We start from the raw sequence: 12,487 nt of genomic DNA, 5'->3' as shown, positions 1-12,487 counted from the left end.
AAGGGCCATTTCTTTTTGTAAAGCCAACAAATATGCAATGTTTTTTGATTGATATAGGAGATATTTGCTGTTTTCTTGGCTCACACTGGATAGTAGGAAATATTTGTGGGCTATTTTGGAGCTGCGAGCTATTCCTGCTTTGTTTGTACTGTATATTTGCTCTGGGTCCACATTTAGAAATCTTAATGTCCCTGCCAGACTAAAGAGATTAACTGTGAGATCCTACGGCAGATTGACTCAACCAATCCTTGGCTAAATGAAAGCATATGTGAACTCTCAAGTATAAATACTTGATATATTTATATTTAGTGTTATATTAATTTTTGTGTGTTGAATTAAACTCGGTATGTTTTAGTAATTAGGTCCATTGTACTATGCAATTAAAAAATCTGTCTTTTATTTAGGTTTCAGTACAAAATAAATATACAAACATACTGTTTTGGAAGGACGGTAACAAATTGCTATCACATGATGCATGTATCACTATTAATACAACTCATTTACTGGCAAGTACTTCAGTTGGCAGGTAAAGGAGCTCATTTTCAAAATGTTTAGATACATACTGTATAAAGATATTTATTTTCTTAAATACATGACAGTAGATGATTTCAAAATGAACAAAATACTCGAAGAGAAATATTGTATGTATTTCATGTGATTATTGACGTTCTGATGAAGCTGCAGTCTAGAAAAGAAAACAGATAAAGAAATGTACTCCTGTTAAATGTCTTTTTTGTATCATAAAGCTTAAAAGTTTATTCAATATACATTACCACTCAAAAGTTTGGGGTCAGTAAGATGTTTCTGAAAAAAAACTCATATACGGTATCTCATATACATTTTTTTTTATAAAATTTTAAATGTAATTTATACCCATGATGGCAAAGCTCAATTTTCAGCATCATTACTCCAGTCTTCAGTGTCACATGATCCTTCAAAATTGCAGTCTTATTATCATCATCAGTGTTGAATACAGTTGTACTGCCTAATATTTTTTGTGAAAACCATGATAAATGATAAGAATAACATTTATTTGAAATATATTTTCTAACATTATAAATGTATTTACTATTACTTTTGATCAGTTTAATAAATCCATGCAGAATAAAAGCATTCATTTCCTTTTAAAAAAAAAAAATCTTACCGACTCCAACCTTTGTATTTAATATATATCTAAGAATTTCTTACCTTAAGTCTGTCCATAAAGCCTTTTTTGGTGAACGCTCCTCCTGCAAAGGCACGCAAAAGTTTGGGAGTGGGAGGTTTTTGTCCGTACATAGACAGTCCTTTCTTCTTTTCCTCGTCGGCTTTAGCAGCAGGAGGTGGACCCTTCGCTTTCAGCAGTTTCCTGTGTTAACCAGTATTTTAGATTTCATTGTTGGTAGCACATTTTAGTCAATGTAGGCCAGCAATGTAGACCAGAACCCTCTCTTGTCTCGCCTAGATCCTAACAACAAGACATCTACTGGAACTGGAATGGCCATTTAACTCAAATAGAGAAATTTTAACCAAACTGAGAGAGAAGACAGAGATTAAGTGAGGTCTTAAGGCCAGATTTACTAAACAGGGCAAATCAGAGTGAGCGCGCAATTCCAAAAAAGCGCAGATGGGAGTGGAAAGTTCTGCGCGTGATCTACGATGCGAAAATTAAAGAACACGGACGCAGCCAAATCATTTCCATGATGACAAATGCAATCTACCAAGAGCAGCGCAAATTAGCATCTGGTTTAAGACATGTTTTTTTGGGGGGGCAATTACCAGTAAATTGACTAGCGCAAACCTTAGTAAATCACCATGCATGATTTATTTAAATACTCTCCTCCCATAAATTTTGCGTCTGAAAGGGAAAGTCCTACAAATGCATATGCACCCTGTCCACGCCTTTTCTGCGCTATTTTTTCACTGCGTGTCTGCGACCTGTGACAGTATTTTTTAATGCCAAAAGAGGGTTTGCGCTGGTGCAAGCTGTTAGTAAATCTGGCCCTTAATGTCTTGTAGAACTATATTTAAAATGTATGTTTTAAAAAGTATATTTATCTTGTTTTAAGGATATTCAGACAATACTGATTAAGAAAAGTATTCAGTTTCTCACTGCATCTGCATCTACATGAACTTCTGGTTGAAAGAATAATGTGACATGACTCACCGTCCTTTCCTGGCCAGCACTTTCTGAGACTCAGGGTAGTGAATCAAGATGTCATTGAGATCTTTCTTGTCCAGTACGAAGAGGTTGGCAAATCCATGTGCCGCTACGTTAGCGGTTCTTCTGTTTCCTCCATTGGCTGAAGACTGTAGCAGACTGGTGAAAATTATAAATACGTGACTGTTCTTATGTCACATTCATGATATGTAGCTGCAGATTCTCATTTCAATACCTCACCTGATCTCCCCGAACACACAGCCTGCCTTTAGAGTCACGAACACAATCTTATTGTCCGGCCCACCGATGACTTGTACCTCTCCGGCCTTAATAATGTACATTTCCTTTCCAATGTCGCCCTGTGGAGAACCAGTTGTGTGAAGACTTCATGCGTTTAGTGTCTACGCATAAATAAAGGGCAATATAACTCACCTTCTTGCACACAAAGTCTCCAGGCAAGTACACAATGGACTTCAGCCTCAATAACATGTCCACCAGCATCTGGTTGTCACAGCCCTGTGAGAAAAAACCTACAGAAACATCAACCAACTGACCATGTGCAGCATGTCTGTTTCCTTCCCTAAATCAAGCCCACCTTGAAGAGGTCGATCTTTTGGAAAGTAGCAAGGTTGATGTCCACAGCGATGGCTGTTCTCATCACCAGAGGCATCTGTTCCAGTAGCTCAGACTCATCTGAGGAAAAGACACACTTCAATTAGAAGGACCCTGCTGTCACTGCTGCTCATTTCAGATCATTTTTACATGTAAACTTAGATTTTACCCAGCATGCCCTGGGAGTCCCAGGTGTAGTTGTACCAGGTGCGCACTCTGGTTTGAACCAGCTTGGGGATGCGGTTTGTCACCATGTACGCCACACAAGCATCCATAGATGCACGGAAATAGGTCTGGCCAGCAGTAGCTGCTCCAATGACATCTCTCATCTGTAACATCAAAGATTAAAGGGATAGTTCACCCAAAAATTAAAATTCTGTAATCAGTTACTCAACCTAAAACTGTTCCAAACCTGTATGAATTTCTTTCTTCTGCTGAACTCAAAAGAAGATATTTTGAAGAATATTAAAAGACTTCCATAGTGTGTTCAGCAGAAGAAAGAAATTCATACAGGTTTGGAACAACTTGAGGTTAAATAATTGATGACAGAATTTTCATTTTTGGGTGAACTATCCCTTTAACGTCTATACATCTGATAGGGATGCACCAATGTTGACTGATACCGATAAAGAAAAGACTATCACACTATTTCATGCCGATAAAAATAGTGTAAATGAGCATACACAATTAAATATCCAATATTGGCTGATATATAAACAAACAAACAAACATCTCAATATTGTGTGCATCCCTAACATATGTTAAAGATGTGGCACAGCCTATATACTTAAACAACAGGAACACCATAACAATAAATCAACATTGTTTTTGACAGAAGAACTGGCAGAGCTGAATACTATGATATGATTGGCTGCCTGGGATTAGGGGGAGGAGCTCATGATGTTTACATCATCACATCATGTACCTGTCCAATCAAACTTGAGAAGACAAAGACACCAATGAAAAAGTTTGTTAACTGAAAGGAAATCTCAAAGACTGTGTGAGGCTCAGGCAAGCCGCCAATGTTGATCAGAGTCCGCACTGCAAAATAGTAACTGCGCAAGTACCTGTGAAAGAGAAAAGGAGAGATAAAGTTAGAATTCAGCCTGTAAAGAATAAAAACATCTTGCATTCGCATCTGAATCCTTATTAAAGATTCAAACATATTACAACGTCAAAACAGCAGACATCAAACATTGAGCAAAGCCAAGGCCAAGCAAGAAAGCCATGTGCAAAAAAAAAAAAAAGCCTCAAAATTGAGCAAAAAACGACGAAGCGCTTCAGGAGCATAAGCTTTAGAGACAAAATGTCTACCTGGCCAAGAATGATGGACAAAAATAGGGCACCAAAAAAATAGTTGGTCATCTGAAAGATCTGACCGAACATGGTCTCAGGGAAAGGAAGTTCTGCGATCATCAGGAGGGATTTCTCCGCATAGAAGAAACAGCTCAGGTAGCTACGAGAATATGAAAAAACCCCAAAACCGGCAATTACTACAAACTACATTTTGACTTTTATTGCTTAAACTTGAATTGTGAATGGAAGGGAAAAATACAGGTCTAAAAAATACATTAAATTGTCATTTCAAGTTTAATTAAAGGTAATGCATGTTTATATATACATACATATATATATATATATATATATATATATATATATATATATATATATATATATATATATATATATATATATATATATATATACATATATTCGTCAGTCACAGTTTAATATGCTGAGACTATAAAAAAGGAATTCATAGGTTGATTTGTAGGTGGGTGTTATCAACAGACATACTTGTACACTGGCTCAACCAATGACATGGGTTTAGGGGCGGAGCTATTTGTTTGTTCAACCAATGGCAGATGGGGAGAGTGTTTGGGAAACATTTTTGAATTGATCAAATGTTTGGTGCTGCCAGTGGTGCAAAAATTACACACTTTACTTTTAAGAAATAGACAAATCTGCATATTCTGACTGAATCTGAAGGGGATATGGAATTACATACGCGCTGCCATTTCCACTGTAGACCCATTTGGTCTTGCCGATCCCCTGGTAGTCAGATGCCACGTAGTAAAGACAAGCGTTGAGGTGGAGAATAAACATCAGGTATCCAATAGTACGAATTACTCTTAAAAAAGAGCACAGGAGAATTATGGTTACAATAATTTATAACAATAAGATTGTAGCAACCAGGGTTCTGTAGAATTCAGGGTTGAATTAAGAATATCCTTTAAATTCCACTTCCTGAATTTGAATTGAGGTAGCAAACAGGATGTAGACTTTGAGGAGGTAGAATTATAATGGAATCAAGATAAAATATACATTTACAAAATTAACTTTTTTGGACCATGGAGATATAATATGCAATGTTCTAATTTTGTCCTAAAGTCTTCAAAAAGGAGCAAAACAACTACAGTTTTTTTATGAAATGCAGTCATTTTGTAAATGTACATTTTTCCCCATCCCTGTGATCAACTCTAAACTAGTAAAGACTTTGTTACGCACCTCCAGATGTACGCTTTGGTCATTATACCTTCAAGACGGTCACTGAACTCAAAAAATGCTTCAAACTTAAGAAGAAAAGGTAAACAAAACAAGGTTAGTGCATATTAAAAACTATAATCTGCTCATGATGAATAATAAATCCTGCCAAAATACATGTATTTATAGAAACTACAGTGTTCATTACTTTAAACAAACGATTGATCCTGAAGACGGACTTGTATCCAAACGGGAAATATAACAGGTCCGAAGGCAGGACGGATAGTACATCATTCTGAAATGATGGGAAATAATGAATAAATACTTCATGGCTTTATATTAGGCGATAAAATGTTATGAAATATCTGCAATACCTGAAATCTTGCCGATTCCCGATATTTCTTTTTAATCACAACTCGGTCATACTGAAAGAAAATTATGAAATAAAAAAAAAGTTAGTGCACTTACAGTAGAAGTCTATTGGGGCAAGACATATTAAAGGGATAGTTCACCCAAAAATGAAAATTCTGTCAGAATTGACCAGACAGTTGACGGTAGCCATTGACTTCCATAGTAGGAAAAAAACACAATGAAAGTCAATGGCTACCATCAACTGTCCAGCATTCTTCAAAAGATCTTCTATTGTGAGAAACTCATACAGGTTTGGAACAACTTGATGGTGAATAAATGATGACAAAATTTTAATTTTTGGGTGAACTATTAGTTTAAATATTGCTTATTTAAAATAATTACTTTAGCATACATAGATATTTTCCAGAAAAGACTGCAAACACCAATAAATTGTGTTAAAAATAAATGTTTTCTTACAATGATGTCTCCCCCCTTACAGAACTGCAGTCGTGGCTGGAAAACGATTATGTCGATGACATAGATGATGTCAGCAATAATGTCCAAGGTGAACCACAATGGAATGACCTCCGGGTTATGATATGGGAAGGCCATACGAACTGGTACGAACCACAGGTTATAGTTAAAGGCAATGGTCACCACGCTTAGCCAAGCGATATACCTGCGGTCTGAAGAGAATCACAGGAAAAGAGCAGAAGAAAAACATAGAAACATGATGGTTGTTTTGAATAAATCTGAAGATGTATGGCTCTTTCTCTGTCCAAGTTGATTTAAAAAATGTAGACTAAGTTTGATAATTAGAAATGGTCCCAATACTTTGGTTTTAATTTTAGTCAGTACTTAAAATATAAACATAATTTTATATTCATATTCAGATGTTGGCATATTTGTGAGGTTTAACCTGTGAAAGGATCGATGGAGGGCCCCAGTTTTTTGTCGACTCTGTCCTCGATGGGCTTCAGAAGGAAATCTATACAGGTACATTTCATTTTTGGGCAGATGGACTTCTCCTCTTTCGTCGCCTCCTCTTTCTTCTTGTCATCTTTCTTCTCCTCCTTTTCCGCTTTCTCTTTTTTCTTCTCCTCCTCCTCTTTTTTCTTCTTTTCCTCCGCCTCTTTCTTTTTTCTCTCCTCCTCCTCTTTCTTTTTCTTCTCCTCCTCTTCTTTTCTTTTCTTGTCCTCCTCCTCTTTTCGTTTCCTCTCCTCCTCTTTCTTCAGGTAGTCGTCTTTTCTCAGGACGGGTGCTAGAACAAAATAGCTAGTGTTATGTGGTGATTATTTAATATATGTGATATTTATGCATCATTTCAGCTGTAGTAGTTATTAATTGCAGAGGTATAGGATTGATTTGTACTCACTGACAGGTGGACTGCGCTCTGGGGAGGATGCATAGGGGTCTATGACCTTTTCTTTATACTGTTCAGTCCGTTGCCGGTACCGCTGAACTATCTCGATGAGTTGAGCATCAAAATGCTTGTTTATTACAATGGGCCGGGATTCAGGAGGAGGGGCCTCCTCACTATAACAATTACACAGAGAATGACAAGAAGGTGAAATTTTTTTTTTTTTTAAATGACTCATTACTTTTAAAAAAATGCATACCTACATTTATTTAAAATTAATCAATACTTTTAAAAATGAATCACTACATTTATTTAAAACGAATCACTACTTCTAAAAATCACTGGCTACATTTTTCAAAATGAATTGCTACTTTTAAAAATGAATCAATACATTTATTCAAAATGACTCACTACATTTATTTAAAACGAATCACTACTTCTGAAAATTACTGGCTACATTTTTCAAAATGAATTGCTACTTTTAAAAATGAATCAATACATTTATTCAAAATGACTCACTACATTTATTTAAAACGAATCACTACTTCTGAAAATTACTGGCTACATTTTTCAAAATGAATTGCTACTTTTAAAAATGAATCAATACATTTATTCAAAATGACTCACTACATTTATTTAAAACGAATCGCTACTTCTAAAAATTACTGGCTACATTTATGAATATGAATACATTTATTCAAAATTAATCACATTGTCTAACAATGTGCTAAAACATGCTAGCAGCATACTAATTCATGTTAAATCATGCTAGCAACATGCTAATTCATGCCCAAAAAAATTTAACAACATGTTAAATCCTGCTAACAACATGCTAAACATGTTAACAACATGCTAAATCATACTAGCAACATGCTAAAACATAAATGGCAATCAACATGCTAACAATGTGATAAATCATGCCAGAAACATGTGTTCAATTCAAACTTTTAAAAAAATAACTTTAAGATTTTTAAAGTTATTTCAAACTTTTAGACAAGGCTTTGTCAAGTTTGTCCTGTCAAACTTTACTAGTTTAACTCGTAGGCTTATTAAACAGGTCTGCATTACAAAACTAGCCTAATGGCCAATCAAAAATAAATAACCCACAAGTATCCCAGTGACCACATTCCCAAATATCAAATATCAAAATATGCCATTTCCATAACTAATATAGGTTACATAATTTACGGTCAATGTTATATAAAATGAAAAATAAACACAGCTCAAAGCTCTCTACCAGTGTATGTACTTGGTAGAATATAAAATATTTCAATACAAGCATTTCAGTCAAATATATATTAATGCAATATGTCAAACCTTTAAACCCGCAACAACAGTTAAGAGGTAGCCCAATTCCGTGGGAAAACAGCGGACTTGGCAACCATGCTACTAAAACGCTGAACAACACGATTTTTACAGCATCTGCAACTGTTGATCCTCATTTTGATTGTATATGCTGACCTCTACCGGTCATGAAGGAGCATTACAACATGCGAGGTGACGAGCCAGTGCCTCATATTATGAGTCATATTATTAGTGCACAATACAACTTTACTTCATACATTAATGTCTTTCAAAGAAACAGAAGATTTATCTTGTCAAAAAAAAAAAAAAAATTTTTTAATCAGTCTCATTAAATTCAGCTCCAGTGAATATGAATATATTTTGAAGATCATATCCATCATAAAATCACTGTGGCGTTTTCCCACTTTGGTGTCGGCATTATATTTGTACTCGAAACTTAAGTAGCTCCAGAGATCTTAGATCAAACACACAGTAGCCTAAATCTTGTAATCTCCTCTCAGCTCATGGTCTCATAATCTTCCAGGTCTCCGTTGGACAGTCTTGGATCTTATGTATAGTGTTTGCACTGATGACTTACTCACATGCTGTTCTGTCACTTACTTTCAGTCCTTTCAAAACAATGAGAGCCTAGTTAATTAGCCTCGATTATTTAAAACTTATCAATTGCACTCAGGACATCAACACTGTCTCTTGGCACTTGCATAGCAAAAACAATGATTTAAGGTCAACATGAAATCAAAATCTACCCTGGTAACTCTTGCTTTTAATGTGCTCTTGTTACAGTGTAATTATACATTTAAATACTGAGTAATAAAAATTAACAACATTTACTTAGTATATAATAAGGGTTAGGATTTGGTTTAAGGTTAGTTGCATGTAATTATGCATAATTTACTGTTATTACTATAGTAAGTACATGTAACTTATGTAACAAGGACACTGTAAAATAAAGTGTTACCAAAGTTTCTAGTATTTATTTTACCCTTCAGCAGGTGGCTGGACGTTGGCTGGGTCTGCAGGTGTCTCCTCTGGTTTGGGGGCCGGTTCTGGTGCTGTAGTCGGGGCCGTCGGTTCTGGAGCTGAGGCTGGGGCTGCCGGTTTTTGTTCTGTGGCCGTTGCTGGTGCTGGGCCTATAAGTTATTTAGAAGCAATTTTTTTCTGCATGATTCCCGACTGGAGGAAGACTCGGGGCACAGATGGAGGAGTGACCCCTGAAGCAGCTTACTCACCATCATATATGCTACTGAACCAATTACAAACATTATTGCAAAGCAACCTGTGACAGACTGTAAGAATTATTTGAAATGCCTCTCATCTGGAACATATCTTCTGCAGGTGCTCACACAATGAATGATGAGCTAATTTAGAGGATAATTACAATGATAACAGATGACTTACCAGGGCCTTCATCATCTTTCTTGTCTTCATTTTCCTTGTCTGCAGGTTTTCCTTCCTGCTGGGCGCAGAGATTGATCATTATCCCAGAGCGGTTTTGCAGTTATAAAAACATTCTCCTAAATGACATATGATGGCTTCCATTATTTATAGATTGTTGAGCAAAATTGTCTGTTTTAAATTACTCGAGGACCTTTAGCTATAACTTTTACATTTTTAAATTATGTTAGAACACTGTTGGTCCTTTACATGGTGCTTGACATTATAGCAGAACACCACCAAAATGTTTAGCAAAGTATATAAAAATATACAATAATACAGTAATATTCAAATATTGTAAAATTGTAATATATATAATAATATTTCACAATAACAGTTGTTTTAAAAACTACAAATCTTTACACACAAAGATTTTTTTGATATTTTGATATTATCTATTTATATATACATTATATATATATATATGTGTATACATAAATATATAATATAAAAATATTCAATACTTGTAAATTATATATTCATAAACACGCACACACACAATAATTGTAATATTCAAATATTGTAAAAGTGCATCGTAATTATATATATATATATATATATATATATATATTATACACACACACACACACATGCAGTTTTGAAAAGAAAAATTATTTCTTTTTTTATATTATATATTTATATATGCATTACACATATATGTATACATAAATATATAATATAAAAATATACATTACTTGTAATTTATATATATATATATATATATACACACACACACAATAACTGTAATATTCAAATATTGTAAAATTTTAATATATATAATCATACTTCATAATAACAGTTGTTTTAAAAACAGTATACAGTATATATATAGTATATATATATATATATATATATATATGCAGTTTTGAAAAGAAAAATATTTTTTTTATATTAAATGCTTAATAAAACTATATGCATTACACAGTAATGTGCTATATTGCATTTAATAATGTAATAAATAATATGAAGCATTTATCATTATTTGTGCACAAAATTGTCAAAAACATTTTAATTAATAGGATGTTTACTACATTTTTATGTGATGTCAGCAAGTTGATTGGTATGTGCTTGAGATAAAAAGCACCAAATATCAATAAAGTCAATTACGGGCCACTTGTACTCACCTTGGTGGGGGCCGGGGCAGGAGCTGGTGCAGGGGCCGACTTAGAGGCTGAGGCCGGGGTGGGACCCACAGTTGGACCCCCGAAGATTTTCTTCAGCTTGCTGAACATGGCAGGCAGCGTCTGAGGAGATCTCTGTTGTGTTTATCCTTCTTGTGGCCACAGCTCCAGTCCTCCTAATGTTGCTGCCTGATGCAATTAGCACTTTTAGACCACTAATACCCATCAGCAAACAGACCTCAGAAGTGAGTTAAGGCCACAATTCATCAGAGTGTCTGTCATCTGCACCGTTCCAAATCATACCTACAGCCACAAATATGATACATATTTTAATATTTCATTGTTATAAGACATACAACTATTATACTATTTTATAACAAATCATAAAAAAGAAGTAAAAGTGCTTGTTTATGGTCAGTATAAACCATTTTTAAGTTTGATTCATAGTATGTTTCTATAGTGTTTGCAGCCTTTCAATCTCCATACATTTCAGAGAATATCAGCAAATTGTCATAGAGCTTTGAGCAGATTTGACTGGTGGACCTGTGAGCTGTTCTGCTGGATTAGTTCGGCTCATATGGAGCGGTGGACCACTTACTTAATTAAACCTTATAAGCTTTTAGTTCAGCTGAGGGGATTTACTGTTGTGGTTTCACAGGGAACAGACAAGGCTAACAAGAAGTAGAAAAGACGTCTTTGATCTTACAGGCCTTCCATCTCTTTATTCTTTCTCCTTTTAATATTCAGAATAGAGATATGTTAATTTTATATTTCTGTCTCAACTGGTGTACAGAAGAATAGAATAGTTCCTCATCCTCTATTATTTAAGGATATATGTTCATGAGTTGTTGGTCATCCTAATTTGTTAAAACATTTTTTTTTTTTTTTTAAATCTAGTTTAAAATGCAAATGTGTGTCAGTGTAATTTTAGTATTATTTATATAGCCTACTACTGTTATAGTCTTTACTAATATTTAGGACTAGCTTTTATTTTCATATTCTCAGTTTTTGTTTTAATTTTAGTTTAGCCAACTGATTAGTAATTTTGTAATTTGCTTTTGTCATTATTGTTTCTATTAAATATTAAAATTTGAGTTTTATTTATCTTTATTTGCTTCTACTTAAACTTAATTGTCAAAGCAACATTTTCGTTTTGTTTAATATTTATATCTGCAGCTTTCTTTCAATTAACAAAAATGTTTTTAATAGTTTTAGTTTGCTGTCCGTAACTTTTTTGTGTTCAAAATTGACAAAAATTATATAATGAGCGAGTACATCATGAATCCATTTAACAAACCGTGTTTTTGTCTTATCCAGAATCACTACGGTACACCTATAATAAGTGTTTATATTCGGACTCTTTTAGACTGGTTCGGGTCGTACAGCTGCGGAGTAGCACAGTACCTGCGTGACTAGTCATAGATATAAACAGAGAGAAGTAGATCCGGCTACAATGTTCTTCCGCAAGATGCATCCAGTTTTGTTTATTAACTGCCAGAGCGCCAGAAGTTACGGACTGCAGCTTTAATAGTAACCCTGATGTGTATTTATGTGTTTGAATTTAAATTTCTTCATTGACTGTTACGCACGCCGTGGTTGCCGACAAATGACCGCCTTTATGAGTAAGTCGATGAATTTATGAATGAGTGAATTCAACCGAATTGTTCAAAATCACCGATT

At 34.6% G+C, this 12,487-nt stretch overlaps 1 protein-coding gene across 1 annotated transcript; it reads right to left on the bottom strand.

The window, feature by feature from the left end:
* Nucleotides 1-367: 367 nt before the first annotated feature.
* LOC127506496 (cyclic nucleotide-gated cation channel beta-3) lies at nucleotides 368-11,042 on the bottom strand. The gene is made up of 18 exons (XM_051883056.1): nucleotides 10,811-11,042; nucleotides 9,651-9,705; nucleotides 9,235-9,382; nucleotides 6,963-7,123; nucleotides 6,507-6,848; nucleotides 6,065-6,273; nucleotides 5,611-5,661; nucleotides 5,445-5,531; nucleotides 5,261-5,325; nucleotides 4,761-4,883; nucleotides 3,678-3,819; nucleotides 2,922-3,081; nucleotides 2,736-2,833; nucleotides 2,573-2,656; nucleotides 2,381-2,499; nucleotides 2,147-2,299; nucleotides 1,189-1,348; nucleotides 368-685 (listed from the first exon to the last, which is right to left on the bottom strand). Exons 1-18 carry the CDS (start codon nucleotides 10,916-10,918, stop codon nucleotides 659-661), a joined length of 2,292 nt encoding a protein of 763 aa, XP_051739016.1. The 5' UTR covers nucleotides 10,919-11,042; the 3' UTR covers nucleotides 368-658.
* Between the last annotated feature and the right edge of the window lie 1,445 nt (nucleotides 11,043-12,487).

The sequence above is a fragment of the Ctenopharyngodon idella genome, chromosome 23 (assembly GCF_019924925.1).
Source record: "Ctenopharyngodon idella isolate HZGC_01 chromosome 23, HZGC01, whole genome shotgun sequence".
Taxonomy (NCBI): domain Eukaryota; kingdom Metazoa; phylum Chordata; class Actinopteri; order Cypriniformes; family Xenocyprididae; genus Ctenopharyngodon; species Ctenopharyngodon idella.
This window is presented reverse-complemented; position numbering and strand designations above follow the sequence as displayed.